General features: G+C 32.7%; 1 protein-coding gene across 2 annotated transcripts; it reads left to right on the forward strand.

Annotated features, from left to right (window-relative positions):
- Positions 1–830: 830 nt before the first annotated feature.
- LOC139491963 (acetyl-CoA acetyltransferase A, mitochondrial-like) lies at positions 831–20,731 on the forward strand. 2 transcript variants are annotated; one of them, XM_071279953.1, is made up of 13 exons: positions 831–948; positions 5,242–5,289; positions 6,037–6,154; positions 6,820–6,915; positions 9,037–9,137; positions 10,723–10,815; positions 12,032–12,082; positions 12,625–12,778; positions 14,289–14,378; positions 15,253–15,366; positions 16,668–16,732; positions 20,087–20,244; positions 20,602–20,731. In XM_071279953.1, exons 1-13 carry the CDS (start codon positions 916–918, stop codon positions 20,720–20,722), a joined length of 1,242 nt encoding a protein of 413 aa, XP_071136054.1. In that variant the 5' UTR covers positions 831–915; the 3' UTR covers positions 20,723–20,731. The 2 variants fall into 2 exon arrangements, with proteins under 2 accessions (XP_071136054.1, XP_071136053.1); XM_071279952.1 differs by having other exon boundaries at positions 889–1,022.
- Positions 20,732–27,694: the final 6,963 nt, after the last annotated feature.

Consider the following 27,694-nt stretch of genomic DNA (forward strand, 5'->3'; position numbering starts at 1 on the left):
ACTGGATCTATGCATTGCATGCTAAAAGAACCCAACTTTTGGAAAACAAATGAACAATCAGTTGAGTTCTGAGCTTAAACTACAAGTGGCTGTCAGTCGTGGGAATGTAACATATAACAAGTATTATACTACTTTGTCTATATACTTAATTAATACTAAGTAATTCATAGTTAAACTATAACTAGAGCATATGTATTAATTACCCCTGTAAAAAAAATCTTATAGACCCAAATTCTATTGACAAACTCTACTGTTTTACTTAAAACTAATTTTTACAAGTCTCTTGTTTTATTAGTATCCCTTACCATTTTATCTTTTAACTACATATATTTAAACTTATTAAGAAACCATACTAGTCCATAAATTTAACCAATTACTAGTACAGATTAGTAGTTCCTTTCACTTTCCGTTGTTAAGAGAATATAAACAACTGATAAGATTACTTTTATCCATTTTATAATTTTAAATGTATAGTGTACATACAAGTTCCTGTTTTAACTAATTTTTAGTTTCATCCTATTCTAACTGTTAATATTATTTTAAATTTTAACCAGTAGATAAAATTTTAAACAACGCAATTTTAAAAATAAACAAAATTTTTAAATGCGGTGACCCTGCAGATAGGGTGGACTTCCAGAAGAAGAAGAAGATACATAGAAATAAATATTGATAGGCCTAGATATGTTTACCTTTTTTCCTTTTTAAATTTTATCCGTGTACAGTGAATCTAATTTTTTAGAGTAATTTGTGGAAAACTTTTAGTGCATACTATATAAAAGTTTGAATTAACTCCCGTCTGGATAATATCCGTTGAGGAGGTGTTCCATAATTGGAAGGATAGAAGAAGAAGAAGAATTGCAAGTAGCATAAATCTACTCGTGTCTCTCTCCTGTCTTTGGTGATGCTCCAGAAAATATGACCTCAAAAATCTTTGGCAGCTATTCTGTGGTGAGACTAACCTGCACACATGCAGCTCTTATATGATCATAATCATACATATAGCCGGGAACATATATATTTGGGTTAGATTTAATACTGTTCCAAGATATAATGTAAGGTTCATCATTTCAAAGACAAAGGGACAAATATGGACGTATAATTTTTCAACTCAAGAGTTCACTACTCTGTCTCTGTGTGGACTGTTCAGACTTGTGCAGTTTGGAAAGTTTTTTAAGACCTGGCATCCACTAGATATATATAATCTTAATGTATATTATAGTGTTATCAAATCGTACAGTTTCGTCTAACCAGTTACTCGTATAATCGTTCGACCGATCAACCGGTAGTTTAAGTTGATGTTTGAAGGTCTTATTTGTTGTACCCTACAAATGTACGCATTTATAATAGGATGAATAGGTAGTTTCATATTATAAGGCTTGTCTGTGAGAATTCCTTGACTTTTAATAATCCAATACACCGTATCTATTATGGCGTTTGTAATAACTTCAGATTTAAAAATAAAAAACCTTCTTGATTTAATCGAATTGAAAATGTCGGAAAACGATGAATCTTTCATTTTCTCTAGATGTCTCAGAAAATAATGTTGAGTGTTTAGAAATAATTAAGTCTGTTACTCCTACCATCAACTTTATATACATTAAGTACCACACGTTGATTTGCATGTCACAATTTTTGGTTGGTATTTTGTTAATATTATGACAAAGCATTGCACAATGGAGGTTGCGCATTCAGATGTAGGTACAAAATGTGTACGCAATATTAGATCAAAATGAAATAATGAAATAAATCGTAAAATTTATTTGGACTACTGATTTAAAGTACTGTAACATTAACATGATTAAGTGTTGTAAAAAATATGTTTACTAATTATGTTTACTTAATTAAGATCTCGCTCCAAGCTGATAGTTAAGTTGTTTTTGTTCTAATTAATTTTATGTTTTTTTGGGTTGACAATAGCAATCAATATACTGTCTTATTTATCTGTCAAATTACAATGTAATTACCACGATGATAATTTTGAAATAGAACCAAATTATTTAATGATTTCATTACACATTTATATAAAATCTATTCAAATTGAAAAAAAGGCCGGTTAACCGTTTAGTGTTTTTGGTATTTGGTCCTTCCGACGGTTATCAGTTGACAACACTAGTATATTGTATATATATCAGAGAGATGAAATCTTTTTTGGATTCACACTACCAAATCTGTACCAGGTCAAACCCAGGATAATTAACCCAAATTAATTACCACACAGTTCACACTCAATTAAAAATTAACCAAGTTTGGGATTGTCCCTCTTAACAAAAATAGATATGTAAGTTCCAAAACTGTAACCTGCATCTATCCACTAAACATGTACATGTATATTTTTAGGGAAAGACGGCTGCAAGCCGTCAATCCCTAATGGGGTTGACCAGAGTGACATCCCCTCACATCATTCATTTTGCTTTTATAGTGTAGAAAACCCTCCAACATCTTACTGAGATTGATGAGAAGGAAACACACAAATGAATAGATTACTTTTCTACATTGGCTAGAGGTATAGGGGGAGGGTTGAGATCTCACAAACATGTTTAACCCGCCGCATTTTTGCGCCTGTCCCAAGTCAGGAGCCTCTGACCTTTGTTAGTCTTGTATTATTTTAATTTTAGTTTCTTGTGTACATTTTGGAAATTAGTATGGCGTTCATTATCACTGAACTAATATATATTTGCTTAGGGACCAGCTGAAGGACGCCTCCGGGTGCTGGAATTTCTCGCTACATTGAAGACCTGTTGGTGACCTTCTGCTGTTGTTTTTTTCTATGGTCGGGTTGTTGTCTCTTTGGCACATTCCCCATTTCCATTCTCAATTTTATTGACTTTAAACACTTTTCTGCACATTTCCCTTCTGTTTCTAGCGAAATTATCATATTTTGAGCTCTCATTTACACTATTTATGTTTCTTTTACAATCCTGAAAAATCAGTATGACGAGATGTTCTAAATATATCCAACCTACATTATATTTTATAATGACGTCATTGTTGGAATGCCACACTATGCAGAAGCAGGGATATCCTTCACTGGTTATTTAAATCATTCTCAGAGTTCTTGCACTAATTATAAATTGGTATTTGTTAAATTGTAATAATTATGTTTGATGTAGATGATTCAAACATCAACATGCAATACTTTAATTTGTAGGTCAACAACTTTCAAAGTAAACAAAGTTCGTGGAGATACAATGTACATGAGATTGGGGAGAGAAACGATTTTTTTCATTTTTTCTGTAAAATTCGGTTATGTGAATCTTCCTCCAAATCAGGAGCACCTCAATTGATGAGTAATTATCCACTAAAATAAAACTTAAAATGTGACATTTAGTATATGATTAGTAGTCTTCCATTAAAACTAAATTGTGTGTACCAACATGACCAACAAATAAATCATTGTAATGGTAAAAAAAAATTTTTTTTTAAATGTTGCATTTTATTACTTATACTTACTTACTGCCCTTGGTGTTTTATAGTTAAAACCAATTTATTCATGAAATTTACAAATATTTCAAAATGTAGGATCTGGAAACAAGGCATAAATTAATATATTGTTTGTTTCCCCAATCCCGACACTGCCAAGCCTTGTGTGGGTCGGAAGGTAGGAAAATAATTTTATTTTTTCCAAAAAGCTTGAACAACATTGGACGATCCTGCAAGCCTGAAAATAGGAAATGAATAAAATAATATTTAACTTAAATTTGACAATAAAATTTTATGAGTAGCACTGTTTTTGCAGGGTCGATCGGGTTTGGGGAAACAAATAATATTTTATTTTAAGCCCAAGCTTCACACAGTTTACATCAATTATATTGTTTTTTATTAGTACCTGTATCCCAGATTCCCTGTGATGAGAGTTGTAACTGGGAACTTTATCAATGAAAATTTAAAACTGAATGGATTTTTCAGTCCTAACTTTCTTAAGAAAAAAATTAAAAATCTTAGAGTACTGTCTCAAAAAATGGAAAATGGCCTAGCCTGCAGTTCTGTGGTACACAATTGAAATTTCAGAAAACATTGTAGTTGTTGTTAAATGACAGAATTCAGTTGAATTTTTACATAATTAGCTATCAACTTTAATCAAATGTTTAGATTTAGAAGATGCAGATCTCTTCCATTGGTCAAAATTGAATCCTAAACTAAGGAAACGAAATTAGAATAAACAACAATTGACTTCAATATTGTCAACCTTTCTACATGTTCTAGCTGTTCTTTTTTTCATTCTTTATATGAAGACTATCAAAAGATACCCCCCCCCCCCCCAAAAAAAAAAAAAAAAAGAAACAAGGGCCATCTTTCCCCTCAGAGCTATTCAGCTCTTTGATTTTTCATCACAGTAGCATTATTTCAAACTCTTTTACCACACTGCTAATCGACAGCTTCAGAGGAATTCCACATCAACCACTTTCTGTGTTTTCAAATATCATCACTCTATTCAAATTGCATCCATTTTACTCCCAAAAAGCATTAGAAAACTTATAGGGATTCTTAGACTGCATGAAGAATTTGAATTCTCATCATTTGTCATTATGCAGATCTTTCAACATAGTTAAGTACACTAATTCCCTTACTGCCGCTGTTTTAATATGGTTATATTTCGGGTGCTAGAAATTATGGTAGCTGGATGTCTGTGACGTCACATGTCAAAATATGACATAATTCAATATGTGAGACCGAGATCATTAATTAACCTGAGTTTACCCCTCATCAACTCCACCTAAAATGAGGGTGAGGAATAATTTTAATTCAGGTTCATGGTTAAGTTAAATGTTCAACTATATATACATTTCTTTGGACTTTTATGCAAAATTTGGCAAAGCAAGGGAATTAGGTATTCTTAAAATACAACTTTCGTTCAAACAACGAAAACAAATGAATCCATATAGTAACCCTGACAAATTATGAAGCAACAACAAATTGTACACCTCCATTTACTTTAGATCTCAGGATTATGTGGGAAAGCATTCTTACAGGCAAATTATAACTGAAGTTCAAAAATTTACAGCCAAAATCAAAGGTAAAACTTGTAATGTTGCTTACACCTAGTAATACAATATTGTAGTTCTGATTGGGTAGTTGTTAGGGGACATTAATGTAGAGATGTGTGTATGCAATTTTGGAGGTCATGGAGGTTGTTTTTATTAAAAAAAATACCTGCAGGTGAAACTCATAAAACTGTATGCTTTATTGAGGAAGTCTTTATTTAAAACTTGTTGTTACTTCAATATTTTTTTTATTTTGCAGAAGGTGGTCAAATGTGTAAGGAATTACAGTTCAAAACAGGAATTAAATGTAAGTTTGTCATATTTTTTTTTTCGGACTGTCAAATATATCAATGAGGTTCAATTGGAGATTATTTAACCAATGGGTAGAAGTTTATATATCAATGTATCAAAAATGTTCATTTTCTTGTAAAAATCATGTTCTGATCTTTATTTAATTATTATAATTTGATCCCATGTGTTTAACATCTAATTAAGATGTCACTTTACCATGTTTACCGATTATACAAATGAATGGGTTAGGACTTTTCTCTGAAATATTTAGTAAGGGTAGAAATTTTCACAAGAATCAATATATAAATATAGGGGATTAAACCCCAGCAAGATGTCTGTACCCAGATGTGTATTTTGAGACCCTCTCAAATAATGGCAAGGTAAAGTATGCAGATGTTTATGGTAACATGGTAACTGTCCTCATAATGTTACTCTACATGCTCTATTATTCCTAATTCTCAATTACTGTTTTAGTGTAAATGTTTTACCCTATTATCTATAAAAAGCACAAATATTATTTATTTCTTAAACATAAAACATAAATCTTTTCATATTGCATTTCTACATTAGTTTTTAAACAAAAGCCAACCAAAATAATGAGTTTTCAAATATTATTGTAAAAATTAATGTTCTTGAAGAGCCTGCTCAACAATTTTAGAAATTGCCTTAAAAATGAATAATAATATGGAGAATTTTGTGGCAGAAGGTATATTTAACAGATAGGTTTGTAATTTGTTTTGAAACTTTATTTTTCTTATCTCAGGAAGTGGTGATAGCCAGTGCAGTACGAACACCTATTGGATCTTTTCTCAGTTCTTTAGCAGAAGTACCTGCCACTCGTCTGGGATCTATTGCTATCAAAGAATCTATAAATAGAGCAGGTATGAATCCATTGTGATATATATATATTCCACATTTAGATAATAGTACAAATTAATGGCGGTTAACCATGGTTTCAGACAAATTTCATATAGAATGAGATCAGATGCATTGTAAATATACGATTTGGTTGAAGATGAACAACATATTACTATTAGTTGTCCTGCATACATACATGTATGAATGATTGTAGAGAGATATTTTTGAAAAAGATTAACAAGAGGCAAAGTTGTTTTAGTTATTTACTGATAAAAATTTGTCGGTTCTAAGATATTTAGCAAATTATATAATTAGATGTCTAGAATTCTAGATGTCAGACAAGTTTGAAATTACAATCAATCAATGAGGGGGTATAGGACCTTTATAGGGACTCCAGGATCAGGTGTTTTTAAGCTCCGGATTTTGAGGATTGACCCTTTCGGGATCCGGGATTTTTTTTTTCAAATTTCTGGATGTCAGGATTTAGATTTATTTTAATTTGGGACCTTAGGATTTTGTGTTTTAAGCTTGGGATTTTGGGATCAGGACCCCCCTCCCCCCCCTCTCCCTCCACATCAATATACTTGATAACGATGATTATTGTAACTGATTAAATGGTTCTGATTCCTCCTGGAATAAACAGATAAAGTGTTGTTGAAAGCTGAAACAAGAAATTATATATTTTCAGGAATTAAACCAGAAGATGTTAATGAAGTTTATATGGGCAATGTCTGTACAGCATCAGAAGGTCAAGCTCCATGTAGGCAGGCAACCCTAGGGGCAGGTAATGATATTGATATCTGGGCAATGTCTGTACAGCATCAGAAGGTCAAGCTCCATGTAGGCAGGCAACCCTAGGGGCAGGTAATGATATTGATATCTGGGCAATCTCTGTACAGCATCAGAAGGTCAAGCTCCATGTAGGCAGGCAACCCTAGAGGCAGGTAATGATATTGATATCTGGGCAATGTCTGTACAGCAACAGAAGGTCAAGCTCCATGTAGGCAGGCAACCCTAGGGGCAGGTAATGATATTGATATCTGGGCAATGTCTGTACAGCATCAGAAGGTCAAGCTCCATGTAGGCAGGCAACCCTAGGGGCAGGTAATGATATTGATATATGGGCAATGTCTGTACAGCATCAGAAGGTCAAGTTCCATGTAGGCAGGCAACCCTAGGGGCAGGTAATGATATTGATATCTGGGCAATGTCTGTACAGCATCAATAGGTCAAGCTCTATGTAGGCAGGCAACCTTAGGGGCAGGTAATGATATTAATATCTGGGCAATGTATGAACAGCATCAGAAAGTCAATTTCCATGTAGGCAGGCAACTTAGGAGCAGGTAATAATATTAATATCTGGGCAATGTCTGTACATTATCAGAAGGTCCAGCTCCATGTAGGCAGGCAACCTTAGGGGCAGGTAATGATATTAATATCTGGGCAATGTATGAACAGCATCAGAAGGTCAATTTCCATGTAGGCAGGCAACTTAGGAGCAGGTAATCATATTAATATCTGGGCAATGTCTGTACATTATCAGAAGGTCCAGCTCCATGTAGGTAGGCAACCTTAGGGGCAGGTAATGATATGAATATGTGATAGTAGGAGACTTTATGGACAGGTGATCACATACTTTCTATCTTGGATAACTTTAGGATCATGTACTGACATATCTAGTCTACACGTTAAAATGAAATTGTGTGTCTGCAGGTTATAGTTTGTTTCATCTTGATTACGCTGATCAATACATGCATTAGAAAGAACCTTGAATAATAAACAAAACGAATATTTGCATTTTGGGCCTTTTTTTAACTTATGAGTCTATATTCTTCAGGGTTAGAGTTTATTTATGGTTAGAGTTATTTTAGTAAGTTTTGGTTTAAGGGTTAGGGCTAGTGTAAGGTAACTCAGAGTTCTCAAAAGGTGGTGGTCCGAGGGATTTGAGTCATTTTCAAAGGACAGACACAATTTTGTGTATTTTGTAATAAAAAAAGTAGTGAGGACCAGCAGTTTTTCTTCAGGTTCTACCAGATCTAAAAAGATTTGGAAAAACTCTGAAGGTTTAGGTTTTGGGTTATGTTTAGTTTAGTATATTTATACCCCACGCAACAAAGTTGCGAAGGGTATGTTTTTGACCCGTCCGTCCGTCAGTCCGTCCGTCAGTCCTGTTTCTTGTCATCGCAACTCCTCTCAAACCACACAACAGAATTTCACGAAACCTTTTCAGATAATAAGGACATACTATATCGACGGGAAATTGCGATTCAATTTTTTTTCTAGGAGTTACGCCCCTTTGAACTTAGTTACTTTAATGTACTACTGCAACAGTTTGTCATCGCAACTCCTCTGAAATTACACATCAGAATTTCATGAAACTTTGTAGATAATAAGGACATACTACGTAGATGTGCATATCAACAGGAAATTACAATATTTTTTTTCTAGGAGTTATGCCCCTTTGAACTTATTTGCTTCAATGTACTTCTGCAACAGTTTGTCATCTCAACTCCTCTGAAATCACACAACAGAATTTCATGAAATTTTGTAGATAATAAGGACATACTATGTAGATGTGTATATTGACAGGAAATTATTATTCAGTATTTTTTCTTATACAATTTTTTTTTCTTATACTTATTTAATTTCTCCAATGACAATGTGGGGACGTGGGGTATGTGAGCGTGCTCACTAAGGTTCTTTAATTCTATAAGGTTTAGGACCACTCAAGTAAAAGAAGGCATCAGAAGAGTGTATAAAAATTAAAAGTTCTTTAATAGAATACAAACAAGATAACAGAATTATCTAAAATATTTGACAGCAGTGAAAAACTACTGCAACTACCGAAAACTACCAACAATTATGTCATCAATTTAATACAAATAAAGGTCTTGTTTTATTGTAGGTTTGCCCATCACCACACCAACAACGACTGTAAATAAAGTTTGTGCCTCTGGGATGAAGTCTATAATGATTGCAGCACAATCACTAATGTGTGGACACCAGGTATAGAGGTTTAGGGGGTATAGTTTTGATGCAATTCAATTGAGAAAACTAACGGTCTAATTTTTAACAAAAAAAATTACAAAAAATGAATATGAAAGACATGATCCATGTCTTGGGACAGGCACATAAAGAATGTGGGGCGGGGTTAAACATGTTTGTGAGTGTTCAACCCTCTCCTAACCTGGGACTGTGGTGTAACAGCACAACATAAAAACAAACTACAAAAGTCAGTTGAAAAAGGCTTAACTCTTCAGATCGATACAAAGAAAAACATTAAACAAAAACTATGACAGAATGTGGCTGGGTATATATCTGTTCCAACCTGTATGAGTATTTGGACCGTACACGTACGGTCTGGAGCGTATGCGTACTTTTTCAAAATACGTGTACAGTCTGACTAATATTAAGAAGTTGGTCAAGTTTATTAGATACAAATGTATATAACGGATCAACAAAACTTATATCTCAAATTAATATAAAAAGTTCAATAGTAAATAATTACATTAAATGTATGTTTCACTATAATACGTTATTCTGATTGGCTAACTGTACATCACGTGTTATTCCTTAAGCAGTTGTATCACCCAATAAAACTTTTTATTCATGATGACACGAGGTCCCACAATAAAGTGCACAGGTAAATGAAATAAAAACTTGATAAAAGGCGTGTTTTCAGGATCCTATAGGTAAAAATGTAATTATAAGTATTGAATGCTTTTTTTTTGTAACTTTATAGGGTTGTAAAAGCGTTGACCGTGCGCACATTTTTAGTATGAAGCGCTTCCGCGCTTCATACAAAATGTACTTCGGTCAACGCTTTTACACCCCAATAAAGTTACAAAAAAGAGCATTCAATTCTTAATTGCAATAAAAACTTTTAATATGATAAAGTTCTATTTAAAAAAAATCACGCTTATTTAATCTGTTAATCTCCCGTATTTAGCATGTCAGTAATTCATTAATTGCAGACCAGTATGCTCATTGAAATTGAAGTTATCGGAAGTAAACATAGAGTGGGAGGACAATAGTTTTAGAATATTTAGGAACTTTACAAAAAAATGCATGTACAAAGGAACATGCATGAACAAAACATGTTAAAATAAACAAATATTTAAGTTCAATTGTTCGCTTATTCACTTTATCCATCTAACTGTAATAATAACAATTTGTATAACTAGAAATATAGATTTTGATAAATGTTTGTTTAAATTTAACCCATATGATCCCAAAACATGTATGGTCAGCTGTACCGTACGAGTATATGTATATGGTCCGGACCGTACACGTACGGTCCTAATACTCATATGGTCTGCAACATATCCATCCCCCAAGTGTTCAGTTATCTAATTCTTTATCTTTGTCTTTAATTCTTAAATAAAATTCAGCATTGCTTAAATATGAACCTCATTGACCTGTGTAAAAATGTAACAGTAATTTAAATATTGCAGTTCACTAAAAATAGAATATCATTGGAGTTGACAATTTTGTATACTAGATGAAAATGATGAATAGCCAACAACCTTTTGTAAAGTAAAATATCAGGATAAATGTGTTAATGTTACCTTGTTTCTTCTAATGATTTTAGGAAGTTATGATAGCAGGAGGGATGGAAAGTATGTCAAATGTCCCGTACTACATGTCCAGGGGACAAACACCTTACGGTAAAGTAGAACTCAAGGTATGTCACAAGATTGGTTACTTTGGATTCACTATTATTTGTGGAATACCAATTTTCATGGAATTGGTTGATAAAGGTCAACCACAAATTTAATTGTTCTACAAAATATAAATTTTGTTTGTCTTCTATTGGGATATTCACTAAACAAGGAAATCAAATAACAAAGAAAAAAACATTTTTTCTCCAGTCCACGAAAAATTGATACCCATGAAATGAAATGAAATCACTTACATTACACTGTTATTGCTTTGTATTCACAAAGTCTTCATTGTTAATTCAGGAAATTGACTGGGACTTATAGCCCTTATATAGATCTAAAATCATTTAGCTAGAAAATCCTCATATCTTTTACCGAAAAATACTGGTTATATCACTGCTATTTTGTGTTCTGTTTCCATTTAGTCCTGATTATATACTTAATGCTAGTGTTGACGATGGTTAACCAATTAAATGGAAGGAATTTATATCAATACCAAAAACGTTAACCAGTTTATAACACCTTTATCAATTCTATTAGAAATGAAATGGGTCTTGGTGGCCGAGTGGTCTAAGTAGTTATTACTGTAATCACAAGCAGTCAACACTGAGGTTGTGAGTTCAAATCCCGCTCGTGCAGGTGCACACAACTCCATACTTGATTGACTAGAATTGTCAATTTTCCTATCGAAGGTTGTGGTTTTCTCCTGGCACTCCGGCTTCCTCCACCAATAAAAACTGGACGCCACAAAAGAGATCAAAAGCAGTGCTAAAAAAAAGCGTTAAAACACCAAAAGTCAATTGAATGAATATATGTTGAGGTCATATAAGACAATGGTTTTTAAATGAGCTTATAGAGGGGTAAGAAACCAAACTTAATTCATTTTATCTATAAAAAAAAGTTTAGTTTACTGCTCATAAAAAAATGCTGTTGAAGCACCACCCTTAAATAGCCTGCGGTAAACCCTGTATCTAGAAACAACAGGTTAAAGTTACCCATATGTCTGTTGTTAAATATTGTTCTGTCATTGTAGAAATAACTAGATGTGGCATGCTTGTCAATGATCAATTAATTACTTTAAAATATAGAATAACAAATTGGAGATTAATTTTTGCTATTTCAGGAAAATTTTATAATGCAATACTCACCCAACTGCATTATTCTCATTCTTCTCATTAATAAGAACCTTGCAATAATTTCTGAATTTACAATATATAATTTAATGTTTTGTCATTACAGGATGGGATTGTCTTTGATGGTTTAACAGATGCTTATGATCACATCCATATGGTAAATATTGTTAAATATTGTGAAAATCGTGTAACTACTTATGTTGATTTTGTTTCATCATTCCTTCACTACAAAAACCTCTCTCTGATGGTTTAAGGTTAATCTTTAATTTGACATAATTTCATGCCATCAAGATTTCTGATTATTTTATAATTGTTCAACTCAGATGGCACTTTGATAATGTTTTAGATTATGAAAGGACCTTTGTCTGATATTTAGAATTACCTTTGTAAAAAAATATATGAATTAGCTATCCCTGAGATATAGCAAACCCCAATCAATCTATCGAGTTAACTACAGTAAACAGAAAAATAGCATACAAATTACTTGAGTGTAAATGTATAAATGATACTTTTCTTTTTGTTTTTTCTTTTCAAACTTTCAATAGAATGTTTACAAAACAATGTCATGAATTTAGTATTAGGTAGAAAACATGGCCATGAAATTTAGATTGTTAAGAAAAAAAAGTACCATGACAGCCTTTCAAAGAATTATGAAAAGTGTTAGTAAAATGACTTATTATAGACTATTTATGTTTGTAGGGAGTATGTGCTGAGAATACGGCAAAGAAATATAATATATCCCGTGAAGAGCAGGATGAGTATGCTATCAGGAGTTACAAGCTGAGTCAGCAGGCAGCAGCTAGTGGCTTGTTTGGGAAAGAGATTACACCAGTAGAAATAACAAGAAAGAGAGGTCAGTGAATTACTACACTGTACTGTAAATACAGAAATTTCCATTTACATTCATTAGTGTCATTGCTGAACAACGGACAAAAATACTACTGCAGGAATGTTAACAACCTTGACTTACATACCAATGCAGGTGTTGTACGTTTGGCCCTGGTTTACCATTTGGGGCATTTGATATTATTTATTACCTTATGGTTATGGTAGTACTATTATTAAACAAACAAAAATGTCCAAAATAAACGTATGAAATAAAATCAATTACAAACGAAAGTGAACCAACGCCTGGTGAGTCTGTAGTACGGTAGAGTCCATAAAGTGGATACCTCGCCGGGTATGCAGGGTCGTTATGATAAAAAAACATAAAATGTAGAGAGTCTTATAACAACAACACTTTAGGGACTGCTGCAGAAAGTTTATTGATCGACATGTTTCGGTGCCTTGTATTATTCTTTCTACGATGCAAGAGGACAAACACATGTTGGCAGAATAATTTTAACAAACATTTTCACAACAAAAACATTTTATTTTAATTTCTTTTTATAGTTTACTTCCATACGATACTTACAATGAACTTTCACTTTCACTTTCAGTTGCTATTAATAACGTTACTTACCATTGTAACATTGTGACGTTTAAATTTTAACAACCCGATTTTGTTCTTCAGCATGATTTTATGTATTGTTTTTATCCTGATGACGGTGCCCTAGGCACCGAAACATGTCGATCAATAAATTTTCTGCAGCAGTCCCTAAAGTGTTGTTGTTATAAGACTCTCTACATTGTATGAAATAAAAGAAAAAAAATAATGAAATAACTAAATTAAAGAAAAAATATATGTTGAAAATATAAAAAAAAGTACCTACAATTCAAATTTGAATTTGACATGCAATTCATATAATCATAAATTCCTTCGTTTAATTTTCATATCTGCTTTATACCACCAGTATTTAAAAACACTTATGAAGTCATGATTGTTAATGGTATTTCTATGAAATTGGAAAGTACTGGTCAAGAACAATTTGATCATCCTGACCTTCATTTTATGATTGAATTAATACTTTGGTAAATATATAAAATAAAAACTGTAACACAATTTTCCATACGTTTAGGCCATTACAGCCTTCATTGGAATAACAACATTGAAACAAGAATTACATAGCTTGGATACATTAGCTTATGATAACTACTATTATAATGTTCATTTGCCGTGTTATAATGTATATATACTGGCTTTAAAGATAAACATATATATTTAGAGCAGATGAATAAAAAGAATGAGTTAACACATTCCTAGAGGTCATTTAGAAATTGATTAAGTAATTTGTGTTTAACACCACTTTCAACACTATTGTGCTAATTCATGGCTGTCAATTTTAATTTGTAGAGGAAGCCTGTTTGCCAGGAGAACGCCAACAGCCTAGTTAAAATGATATATCTGAAGTAAACATTATAGATTTTGAATGAGTAGAGCAATAACATCTTTCAGACACATCATAAACATTTTTTTATTCCAGGAGATCCTGTTGTTATCACAGAAGATGAAGAGTACAAAAAAGTCAACTTTGATAAATTCAAAACACTCAGGACAGTATTTCAAAAAGATGGTTTGTATTTTAATCCTTCTGAAGAGTGTTTGATCATCACAAATGTAAAAGACACCTTTTTTTAAAACAAATTGCTGGAGATCAAGAAACCAAACAGTATAATAAAGCCAAGAGATCTTTTTTTCAAGCTGTAACATATCATTTCATTTTGTTTTGCATTTGATCGAAATAACATAATGTAATTGATTTGATTTGTTTTGAAAATCGAAAAATCTGTATTACTGTCTTCACTGCATGACACCAATAAAATATAAGAAAGAAGATGTGGTATGATTGCCAATGAGACAACTGTCCACAAGAGACCAAAATGACACAGAAACTAACAACTATAGGTCACCAGAAAACTAACGGCCTTATTTATGTAAAAAAAGTAACGAAAAACAAATATGTAACACATAAACAAACGACAACCACTGAATTACAGGCTCCTGACTTGGGACAGGCACATACATAAATAATGTAGCGGGGTTAAACATGTTAGCGGGATCCCAACCCTCCCCTAACCTGGGACAGTGGTATAACAGTACAACATAAGAACGAACTATAAAAATCAGTTGAAAAAGGCTTAACTCATCAGATGGACAAAAACTCCATTTGTGACTAAATTTCCAGTTGACAGCAGCAGCTCTTCATCAACATTACTCTTATTCTTTAAATGACAGCAACATCCTAAGACCGCAAGGAAATAAAGCCAAGAAAGTCTTAGTGTAAATAAAAGTTATTCAATTTTTAATTTCTGTTGTTCAGTAGACGGACACTGTTTGGTATATATGCTTATTCAGAAAAAAAATATGATTTCCTGCAATTTAAGTGGGAGAATGAATAGCCACCTGCCAATGATGACTCTGATCTTGTGATTTTTCATTAATTTCAGGAACTGTAACAGCTGCAAATGCTAGTACACTGAATGATGGTGCTGCCGCCCTGGTGTTGATGACAGCTAGTGCTGCAAAGAGGTTGAATGTGACACCACTGGCAAAAATCATTGGTAAGAATTATAAGTGGTTGGTTTGAAGAAACACAATGTAACTGTTGAAAATAATAAAATGAACACTTTGAGGACATTTGCATTGGGCATACAATTGATAGACTGTGAAACGCAGATCAGAAGATTGCAAAATTTTGGCGAGGAGTTCAGACTAAAGATTAGGAGGTTTATATATTGTGTACATTTATAAGATGAAAAATTTACAAACAATAACAATAGTTATGCATCAAACCATTTTTTCAAACACTGTCAAAATATGTTAGCTAAAGCACTGTTTATATAACATTGACATTGGCATTTAATAACTTGAATCACTGAAGAAGTACAAACTGATTTGACTGTCTTTACCACACTTGGTTGTGTACTGATAACAGTTTATGTATTTGTTTATCTTAACACTGACGAGGCAATGAATTGTTTTGAGAGTCACCCTTTTTGAGTCTAGGTTGTTCATGGTTTCAGTAGCAATTTGGATCTGTTTAAGCATTCAGAAGTTCCTCTTACTGTCAGTATTGGAGTGTGAAAAAGCATGCATTATTTTGATTACCGTAGTTGAAAGTTTATTATATCTTTTTTTCTGCATCAAAACCTTTGAATTGCAGATTTGACAACAACCTTCCAATTTAATGTCCCTTTTATGGGCATTATGTTTTCTGGTTTGTCTGTACATCCCTCTGTCCCACTTCATGTTAAAGTTTTTGGTCAAGGTACTTTTTGATGAAGTTGAAGCTTAGATTACATGTTCCCTATGATATGATCGTTCTAATTTTAATGCCAAATTAGAGTTTTGACACTAATTTCACTGTCCAATAAACATAGCAAATGAGAGTGAGATTGGGGCATCAGTGTACTATGTACACATTCTTGTTCTATGAATGCTTGTATTCACCTTTAATGTCATGTGACATAAGCAATGTCATGTGACATAAGCCATATCAAGCAATTAATATCCTATCATATGTTGATTGTTCAATCAAACTTTCTCACTTGTTGATAAGCCTCATGTAAGGGTCAAAATCTATGTTATAAATGTTATGTAATGACAGGTTTCACTGGATAAATTAGTTAAAGTCTTTTTTTACGTCTTCAATAAATTTGTGGAAAAGCATAGTAAAATATATATATGAATGCTACAATGAAACTTGGCTTGTAACTTATGTAACCTCCCACACATGTTTTGTACATATTGTAAATATTTATTGTTTGTATATGTTATCTCTGTACCGATGTAATGCATTGGCTTTATGGGAAAATTAAACCACTATGAATGCTACAATGATCGTGATTTCTTTTTTTTCCAGCTTTTGCTGATGCAGCTATTGCACCTATAGATTTCCCCACAGCACCTGCTTATGCTGTTCCTAAGGTAAACAGAGTTATCTCCTAATAATTTAATATTGGATGTAACACGTCTTCTGATTGGCTGACATAGTTTTGTTTATCAGCTCATAGACATAATTTTGTCATGTAACTGTGACATCATCAACTTTTTTCATGGTTTACTCTGGTTTAAAATGGAATTTTAGAATTAAATTATAAGAAATTACTAATATTTTTCTGTTTATTCGAAATAATATAAAAAAAATGTAGTGCACGCTTTAAAATAACCAGCTACGTGCGTTATTCAGTGTGCACCACATTTTTTATGTTATTTCTTCATAGACAGAAAAAATATAACTGTTATTCCTTAATGATTTATAATTGAGACTTTTTCATGTGTTTTTATACGACCGCAAAATTTGAAAAAATTTTCGTCGTATATTGCTATCACGTTGGCGTCGGCGTCGTCGTCGTCGTCGTCGTCCGGCGTCCGGCGTCCGAATACTTTTAGTTTTCTCACTCTAACTTTAGTAAAAGTGAATGGAAATTTATGAAATTTTAACACAAGGTTTATGACCACAAAAGGAAGGTTGGGATTGATTTTGGGAGTTTTGGTCCCAACATTTTAGGAATTAGGGGCCAAAAAGGGCCCAAATAAGCATTTTCTTGGTTTTCGCACTATAACTTTAGTTTAAGTTAATAGAAATCTATGAAATTTTGACACAAGGTTTATGACCACAAAAGAACGGTTGGGATTGATTTTGGGAGTTTAGGTTTCAACAGTTTAGGAATTAGGGGCCAAAAAAGGGCCCAAATAAGCATTATTCTTGGTTTTCGCACAATAACTTTAGTTTAAGTAAATAGAAATCAATGAAATTTAAACACAATGTTAATGACTACAAAAGGAAGGTTGGTATTGATTTTGGGAGTTAAGGTCCCAACAGTTTAGGAATTAGGGGCCAAAAAGGGACCCAAATAAGCATTTTTCTTGGTTTTCGCACCATAACGTTAGTATAAGTAAATAGAAATCTATGAAATTTAAACACAAGGTTTATGACCATAAAAGGAAGGTTGGTATTGATTTTGGGAGTTTTGGTCCCAACAGAATAAGGGGCCCAAAGGGTCCAAAATTAAACTTTGTTTGATTTCATCAAAATTGAATAATTGGGGTTCTTTGATATGCCGAATCTAACTGTCATGACTGTGTATGTAGATTCTTAACTTTTGGTCCCGTTTTCAAATTGGTCTACATTAAGGTCCAAAGGGTCCAAAATTAAACTTAGTTTGATTTTGACAAAAAATGAATCAGTTAGGTTCTTTGATATGCTGAATCTAAAAATGTACTTAGATTCTTGATTATTGGCCCAGTTTTCAAGTTGGTCCAAATCGGGGTCCAAAATTAAACTTTGTTTGATTTCATCAAAAATTGAATAAATGGGGTTCTTTGATATACCAAATCTAACTGTGTATGTAGATTCTTCATTTTTGGTCCTGTTTTCAAATTGGTCTACACTAAAGTCCAAAGGGTCCAAAATTAAACTTAGTCTGATTTCAACAAAAATTGAAATCTTGGGGTTCTTTGATATGCTGAATCCAAAAATGTACTTAGATTTTTTATTATGGGCCCAGTTTTCAAGTTGGTCCAAATCAGGATCTAAAATTATTATATTAAGTATTGTGCAATAGCAAGTCTTTTCAATTGCACAGTATTGCACAATGGCAAGAAATATCTAATTGCACAATATTGTGAAATAGCAAATTTTTTTTTAATTAGAGTTATCTTTCTTTGTCCAGAATAGTAAGCAAGAAATATCTAATTGCAAAATATTGTGCAATAGCAAGATTTTTTTTTAATTGGAGTTATCTTTCTTTGTCCAGAATCAACTTAAATCTTTGTTATATACAATATACAATGTATATTCACTTTTTACTACCAACTGATAAATTATAATAAATAACATTCAGTGATAACAAGCAGTTTTTTTTACATCTTAATATTTTATGATGTATTTAAATGAGTAGTTATTGTTGCAAACTCCATTAGAAATTTTAATTGAGATTAGTTTTGGAATAAGGGAAAGGGGGATGTGATTAAAAAAGTTGGGTTCAATTTTTCTCATTTGAAATTTCATAAATAAAAAAGAAAATTTCTTCAAACATTTTTATGCCCCACCTACGATAGTAGAGGGGCATTATGTTTTCTGGTCTGTGCGTCCGTCCGTCTGTCCGTTCGTTCGTCCGTCCGTTCGTCCGTCCGTCTGTCCCGCTTCAGGTTAAAGTTTTTGGTCAAGGTAGTTTTTGATGAAGTTTAAGTCCAATCGACTTCAAACTTAGTACACATGTGGCCTATGATATGATCTTTCTAATTTTAATGCCAAATTAGAGTTTTTACCCCAATTTCACGGTCCACTGAACATGGAAAATGATAGTGCGAGTGGGGCATTCGTGTACTGAGGACATATCTTGTTTTGAGAGGATTAATATTCAACAGCATAGTGAATTGCATAGAAAACAAAAATTATAAGTTCATTAGAACACATTCATTCTGTGTCAGAAACCTATGCTGTGTCAACTATTTAATCACAATCCAAATTTAGAGCTGAATCCAGCTTGAATGTTGTGTCCATACTTGCCCCAACCGTTCAGGGTTCAACCTCTGCGGTCGTATAAAGCTACGCCCTGCGGAGCATCTGGTTCCAGTTTGTTACTAAGGTAGATCATAGGCGGATCCAGGGGGGGGCCCCCATTTTGTGGGAAAAATTTGGTTGATTATATTGGGAATCATTGAAGCATGACTGGACAAGCCCCCCCCCGTCAGTCAGCGGGCCCCCCCTTAGGAAAAGGTTTGAATCCGCCACTGTAGATAGAGTTTATGCTTATTTCTAAGGAAAACAGAGTTATCTTTCCTTGATTAACAATTGTAGATTTTCCTGATGTATAGCAAGGGCTTATGCTGTTTCTACAGAAAACAGAGTTGTCTCCCTTGATTTACAATTTTGTATATTGGTTACTTAATACAAATGAAAAGGTGAATACTTGAGAGCAGATATCCTTAATAAGAAATTTCAGAATCTTTAGGATTATGGTTAAATTTCAGAGTAAGGATTCCAGAAATGAAAATAATGTTACATCATTTGTTTAATTTCAATTGTTTATGCAGTTTTGAAGTAACTAATCACAATGTTTTGCTGTAAAGGTTTGAAATTGTTGCCAAGAATGCATTAGATTCTGAAACCATGAATTCACATGCATTTAAGCATAGCATAAATTGGAAGTAAACTTCATGGATTATCAGTATCTTTACAAAATTGTAAGAAAATATTTCTAAAAATCATTATATCAGTCTTACGAAAAATTAATAATAAATAAGGTATAATGAATAAGGTCAATCTTCTTGTAGGTATTAAAGCAAGCAGGTTTGACCAAAGATGAGATTGACATGTGGGAAATCAATGAAGCGTTTAGTAATGTTGTGCTTGCAAATGTTAAAGAATTAGGGTTAGATATGGACAAAGTTAACATCCATGGTGGTGCTGTCAGTATAGGTCACCCTATTGGGTAGGTTTACAGGTTTCATATTACTTAAAGAACCCAACAACTGATTTTTTATTACAATATAACGTCACCATAAAAATGGAGAAAAGCAGAGTGGACAGATCCAAGCATTTTGCTTTTAAAGTATATATTTACAGATTTTTGTTTAAGAAAATATTATACAAAAATGTTCTGGGTTTTTAGTACTAAACATGTTTTGAGCATTTACAGGGTTTTTTTTTCTGAAGAATATAATTTCTGTTATTCGGTTGCTGTCTATTTGATGTATACCCCTTTTACATTTCCTTAAAACTTATACATACTATTTTACTCTACGCTTTGATATATCAGTATTGAAAATATATTTATATGTTTTTTTAGAATGTCAGGAGCACGTATCACAGGTCACATGGTACACAACTTGTTACCAGGGAAATTTGGAATGGCAGCTATTTGTAATGGAGGGGGTGGAGCTTCAGCCATCTTGATACAGAGATTGTAGTGCAGAACATGATTAACTGTGATATATTTATATGTAAACAAATTATTTGATGTGAAATAAGCAAGATGGGAGCCATTTTGTGTTTTTGAATACATGTACACAAAATTAAAATCATTATCTTGAAAAAAAATCTTTGATTTATTTGTGATGTGTACAGGTTGATTTTCTGTGACTTTTGTGTGCAAAATCTTTTATTAATGAAATTTTGTATATAGAATTTTTCTTTCATACAAAATGGTACATTTTATATAATAAATAGAGCACTTACATGACTTAAATAAGATGTTATTTGAAATCACACTGTCTTGATCAAATAAATTATTGGAAGATTTATTTCGTAATTATTTATTTGAGGTTAAGTTAAAGAGTTCAGTGGTTTTCTGTTATAGATACTGAATTTATACACCTTATGGCTAATCCAGACTGACCCGGTCCCTAAAACTTTTGACGCATACAACAATCAATTTTTTATTGTGGCGTCAGATATTTTGTTTTACAGGAACCTGTGTGATATCCAGTAATGGTGGACAAATAGCGATAAGGTGTATTGTAAGTGGTATTCCCGTATAGATGCTGAATTTATTGTAAGTTCTCCTCCATGATATGTATGAAGATAGAACCAAATCATGAGTTATGTTTAGTTCCTTGTTAAAGGAGAAACAGAAAAATAAAGGGATGGAGGAATGCCAGCAGGCCTTCTTCCAAGAAACAACGATATAAATACATGTAATATGTTGATATGTTGGAAATATGAACCCTGTTTTACATTCTTTACTTACATATGTGATCTTAAAGGAATTTTAAAGGTGGTTACAATTTTAGACCATTTTTAGCCTTTACTATCATGTTTGGTGACAAAGGGGAATAACTCTGTTTTATTATTTGTAGAACTGATGACTGTAAAATTGTGTACATGCACAGTAACTTGCTTTAACATACTTTAGATATTCCCAAAACTCCTCAAGAAAGTAGGAATATTCTTAAATTTTTACTTTTGTGCATTTCTATGCACTAGTTTTATTCTTCCATTGTTTTTCATATAAAATGGATATAAAGAGTTATCTCCCATACACCAATTTTTTTACTCTCTGTTACAGGGCGAACAATCACTATCCCATGCACCATAAATTTTACTAATTTTTACAGTACAAACTATCACTATGGAAATTATTGAGTTTAGCAACTTATTTGGAAGACATTTCTTAATTACAGTTGAACATTTGAAAAACAAGTAACATTTATCCATTTTTACCGACATAGAAAACTCCTCATTTCATTAAATTTAATAAAATACAAAGATATAACAAATAAGTGATGAGGCTTCTTTCTGTTTAAATGGAAAAGAAAGGATGTGTTTAATAGTTTATGGGGATTCATTATTATTTTTTGGATACCAATTTTCGTTGATTTCGTGGTTACATGGAAACCACAAATTTCAATGTTTAACGAACTGTAAATTTGTTGTATGATTCAATGCAGACTTTTGGAAAACCACAAGTTTTCCTCAATCAATGAAAATTTGTACCCACGAAAAAAAAATGAATCCACAGTATTAATCGAAAATTTTACTTGACTAGGCTTTGCCTATAGAACTTACATGAAATTTTTAATTATTCTAAAAAATTAGTCAGTTCAATGTTGTATGAAAGCACCACCTGTATATCAAATTAGCAATTATTCTACAGATCAGATATCAATAAGTTATGATTTCAACTAATAAATCGTTATGATAAAAGGGATTAGATTGCCAATTAGACAACTTTCCATAAGATTCCAAATGAAGCTGATTAAAGCACATACAGGTACATGTATGGCCTTCAGCAATGAGCAAAACATATACCATACAGTTGGCTATAAAAGGTCCTGACATTACAAAATGAGAATCAGTTAAAACAAAAGAACAGCCTAAGTTTATGACACAAAATAAATGAAATAAAGACTGCAACCACTGAATAACAGACACACACACATTATAGAATGAGGTTGGGTAAAAAATTTTTGTTAGTGCTCAACTCTTCCTCTATCCTGGAACAGTAGTGCAAGTTAACAGCACCAAAATGCCATCTTCAAAACTAAGTGAAAATCTTTCAACTCGTGAAGTTGAGGTAAAGTTCAAATGAACCATATTTGACAGACAGCACAGCATGATTTTATATCAGCAGGCTAATTACCGTTAACAAGCCATGATATGAAACTTGGACTTCAATGACTTTTTTTTAATATTTTTTTTAATACAAATGTGCAATATACAAGTACACATTTGCTATACATAATTGGAAAATGTTATCAAAATAGAAAAGAACATTAGACCGTTGGTTTTCCCGTTTGAATGGTTTTACACTAGTAATTTTGGGGCCCTTTATAGCTTGTTGTTCGGTGTGAGCCAAGGCTCCGTGTTGAAGGCCGTACATTGACCTATAATGGTTTACTTTTTTTTAAATTGTTATTTGGATGGAGAGTTGTCTCATTGGCACTCACACCACATCTTCCTATATCTATTTGTGAGTGAAATTGGTCATAAGGATAACTTCACATTATAATAATGGTCATATAGATGTTTACAATGATACCATTAGGCATTATCATATTGGTTACCTGTGACAGAGGTCTCACGGTATACAAGACATTGATTACTATCAGGTGAATGTGTTCATTTTTGTATAAAGCTTCCTATTGCAGGAGATTTAGCATATGTCTATTGTCTTTGACCTCATTCTCATGGATCAGCGACTGCTTGGAATTTTTTTTAAAGTTTTTTTCTTTAGAAATACTCAGTTATTTGATTAATAGGATAACCATATTTTGTATATGTGTTCCTTACAAGGTCTAGGTGTCTGTTAAATTTCAATTGACCTCAAATTTATTTCATGGTTCAGTGATTAAGATTTATAAGTCTGTATGTCAGACACTGTAAATACTAGGTCAACTATATTTGGTGTACAGATAATTATAAAGTACATGTTTGACTGGCAGGTTTTACCTTGACCTCATTTTCATAGTTCATTAGAGAAATGTTGTTTTTCCTGATTTGATCTATTTGTCAGATATTATCAGCAGTAGAAACACTATATGATGTATGCAATGATTGTAAGGTGTTCATGTCTGGCAGACTTCAGACGACAATGATCTCATTTTCATAGTTCATTAGAGAAATGTGTTTTTCCTGATTTGATCTATTTGTCAGATATTATCAGCAGTAGAAACACTATATGATGTATGCAATGATTGTAAGGTGTTCATGTCTGGCAGGCTTTAAATGACAATGACCTCATTTTCATAGTTCATTAGAGAAATGTGTTTTTCCTGATTTGATCTATTTGTCAGATATTATCAGCAGTAGAAACACTATATGATGTATGCAATGATTGTAAGGTGTTCATGTCTGGCAGGCTTTAAATGACAATGACCTCATTTTCATAGTTCATTAGAGAAATGAGTTTTTCCTGATTTGATCTATTTGTCAGATATTATCAGCAGTAGAAACACTATATGATGTATGCAATGATTGTAAGGTGTTCATGTCTGGCAGGCTTTAAATGACAATGACCTCATTTTCATAGTTCATTAGAGAAATGAGTTTTTCCTGATTTGATCTATTTGTCAGATATTATAAGCAGTAGAAACACTATATGATGTATGCAATGATTGTAAGGTGTTCATGTCTGGCAGACTTCAGACGACAATGACCTCATTTTCATAGTTCATTAGGGAAATGTGTTTTTCCTGATTTGATCTATTTGTCAGATATTATAAGCAGTAAAAACACTATATGATAAAGGTTTCTGACACAAAATAAATGTGGTCAAAGATCTTAAAAATCCATTGTGCAATACTGTGCAATTGAAGATTTCTTCTCGACACTTAAAAAAACTAGAGGCTCTAAAGAGCCTGTGTCGCTCACCTTGGTCTATGTGCATATTAAACAAAGGACACAGATGGATTCATGACAAAATTGTGTTTTGCTGATAGTGATGTGTTTGTAGATCTTACTTTACTGAACATTCTTGGTACTTAGAATTTTCTCTATCTATAATAAACTTGGACCTTTAGATACAGTGAAAAATATTTTGTAAAAATTTACAAAAATTTACCAAATTAGTGAAAATTGTTAAAAATTGAATAAAATGGGCAACAACTCCTTAAGGGGTCAACTGACGATTTTGGTCATGTTGACTTATTTCTAGATCTTATTTAGCTGAACATTATTGCTGTTTACAAGTTATCTCTATCTATAACAATATTCAAGATAATAACCAAAAACAGCAAAATTTCCTTAAAATTACTAATTCAGGGGCAGCAACCTAACAACAGGTTATCCGATTTATCTGAAAATTTCAAGGCAGATAGATCTTGACCTGTTACACAATTTTACCCCTTGTCAGATTTGCTCTAAATGCTTTGGTTTTTGAGTTATAAGCCCAAAACTGCATTTTACCCCTATGTTCTATTTTTAGCCATGGCGGCCATCTTGGATGGTTGGCCGGGTCACCGGACACATTTTTTAAACAAGATACCCCAATGATAATTTTGGCCAAGTTTGGTGTAATTTGGCCAAGTAGTTTCAGAGGAGAAGATGTAAAAGATTACTAAGATTTACGAAAAATGGTTAAAAATTGACTATTAAGGGCAATAACTCCTAAAGGGGTCAACTGACCATTTCGGTCATGTTGACTTATTTGTAAATCTTTTTTTGCTGAACATTATTGCTGTTTACAGTTTATCTCTATCTATAATAATATTCAAGATAATAACCAAAAACAGCAAAATTTCATTAAAATTACTTATTCTGGGGCAGCAACCCAAAACCGGGTTGTCCAATTCATCTGAAAATTTCAGGGCAGGTAGATCTTGACCTGATAAACAAATATACCTCATGTCAGATTTACTCTAAATGCTTTGGTTTTTGAGTTATAAGCCAAAAACTGCATTTTACCCAAGGTTCTATTTTTAGCCATGGCGGCCATCTTGATTGGATGGCTGGGTCACTGGACACATTTTTCAAACTACATACCCCAAAGATGGTTGTGGCCAAGTTTGGATTGATTTGGCCAAGTAGTTTCAGAGGAGAAGATTTTTGTAAAAGATTACTAAGATTTACGAAAAATGGTTAAAAATTGACTATAAAGGGCAATAACTCCTAAAGGGGTCAACTGACCATTTCGGTCATGTTGACTTATTTGTAAATATTACTTTGCTGAACATTATTGCTGTTTACAGTTTATCTCTATCTATAATAATATTCAAGATAATAACCAAAAACAGCAAAATTTCCTTAAAATTACTAATTCAGGGGCAGCAACCCAACAACAGGTTATCCGATTTATCTGAAAATTTCAGGGCAGATAGATCTTGACCTGTTACACAAGTTAACCCCATGTCAGATTTGCTCTAAATGCTTTGGTTTTTGAGTTATAAGCCAAAAACTGCATTTTACCCCTATGATCTATTTTTAGCCATGGCGGCCATCTTGGATGGTTGGCCGGGTCACCGAACACATTTTTTAAACTAGATACCCCAATGATGATTTTGGCCAAGTTTGGTGTAATTTGGCCCAGTAGTTTCAGAGGAGAAGATTTTTGTAAAAGTTAACGACGCCGGACGACGCCGGACGACGCCGGACGACAGACGACGGACGCCAAGTGATGAGAAAAGCTCACTTGGCCCTTTGGGCCAGGTGAGCTAAAAATGAAAATTTTAAAGAAAAAAATATGAAGCCCCTAAAAAAATTGGGAAAGAAAAAATTCATACACTTAATAATAAACACAAGTTAGTGTCTGGAAACTTAGAAAAAACTTGTTTTTGGTCCCTTTTTTGCCCCTAATTCCTGCATGTTTGGAGCACAAAGTTTAACCCCATACTCAACCCCAACCTTTCCTTTGTGATATGAAACCTTGGGGTACAATTTCAGAGAGATCCAAACAATTACACACAAGCAATTGTCCAACTACAAAAATGATTGTTTTTGGCCTCTCATACCTAAACTGTTGCTACCACAAACCCCAAAATCAATCCCAACCTTCCTTTTGTGGTATTAAACCTTCTTATAAAATTTCATAGAGATCCATTCACTTCAACTACAGTTAAACCAAATGTGTCTTCAGACAACGACCAACGATGCAGAATAGGAAGCTGACGATGATGCCGACGACAACATCATAGCATTGGTCATATAAAAAGAAATTCAACAAAACTAAATTTATATACTTTTAATTTCATTATTTTAAATTTTATAATAATAATAAAAATAACAATTTTGTTTTATGTATGTATATATATGAATAAATGGATGGTATGCTAATCATTAATATACAAAGTTTGACATTTATAATTATGCTCTGAATTATTGCATATTATACAAATGATGACATAGTAAATGAAAATACTAAACCAGAGCTAAGGGTTGAAGAGCATTTAATCTACCAGATATACATAGAACATGCCCATTGTGTAAAATATCACAAAGGAAAATGAATATTATCTGTAACTCTGTAAAAAAGTTTGACAAAAATCCCCCCCCCCTTTTTTTTTTACAAAATTACGTATTTCAATTTTACAGGAAATGAAAACAGTTTTTCCCCACTTCTGTTAGTTAAGAAATTGTTGCTATGTTTTTAATAATTATTGCTATGTTTTTAATAATGCAAAATTTGCTATATAATTGGGGTAAACAAAAGAGATCCTAGCACTTGTAATTTCAGTAGCTATTATTTTCCTTCACACAATTTTGCAGTGGTGTTATTTAAGATGTTACATTTTGACCAATAATCAGTGATTTACAATAATACATTCATTTCCGAATTTACAGTAATACTTTCATTTAACTAGCCTCACAATGATGGACATGAACGTCAATACAAAAAAAATAACAAACTTTTTCAAAAGTGAAAAAATGTTGGATTTCACAAAAGTTATCTACATGGCTTACTGGGATTAAGCAACGATGCCAATCTCATGAAAATCAGCTGTTAGTTT

The sequence above is a fragment of the Mytilus edulis genome, chromosome 10 (genome assembly GCF_963676685.1).
Source record: "Mytilus edulis chromosome 10, xbMytEdul2.2, whole genome shotgun sequence".
NCBI lineage: Eukaryota > Metazoa > Mollusca > Bivalvia > Mytilida > Mytilidae > Mytilus > Mytilus edulis.

Bases quoted from the DNA above. Each gene is read 5' to 3' on its own strand.
- LOC139491963 (XM_071279952.1), top strand. From the start codon at position 981: ATGATCATAATCATACATATAGCCGGGAACATATATATTTGG. The intron at 5,290-6,036 runs GTAAGTTTGTCA...TTCTTATCTCAG, and splicing joins GTTCAAAACAGGAATTAAAT to GAAGTGGTGATAGCCAGTGC. The intron at 6,155-6,819 runs GTATGAATCCAT...ATATATTTTCAG, and splicing joins AGAATCTATAAATAGAGCAG to GAATTAAACCAGAAGATGTT.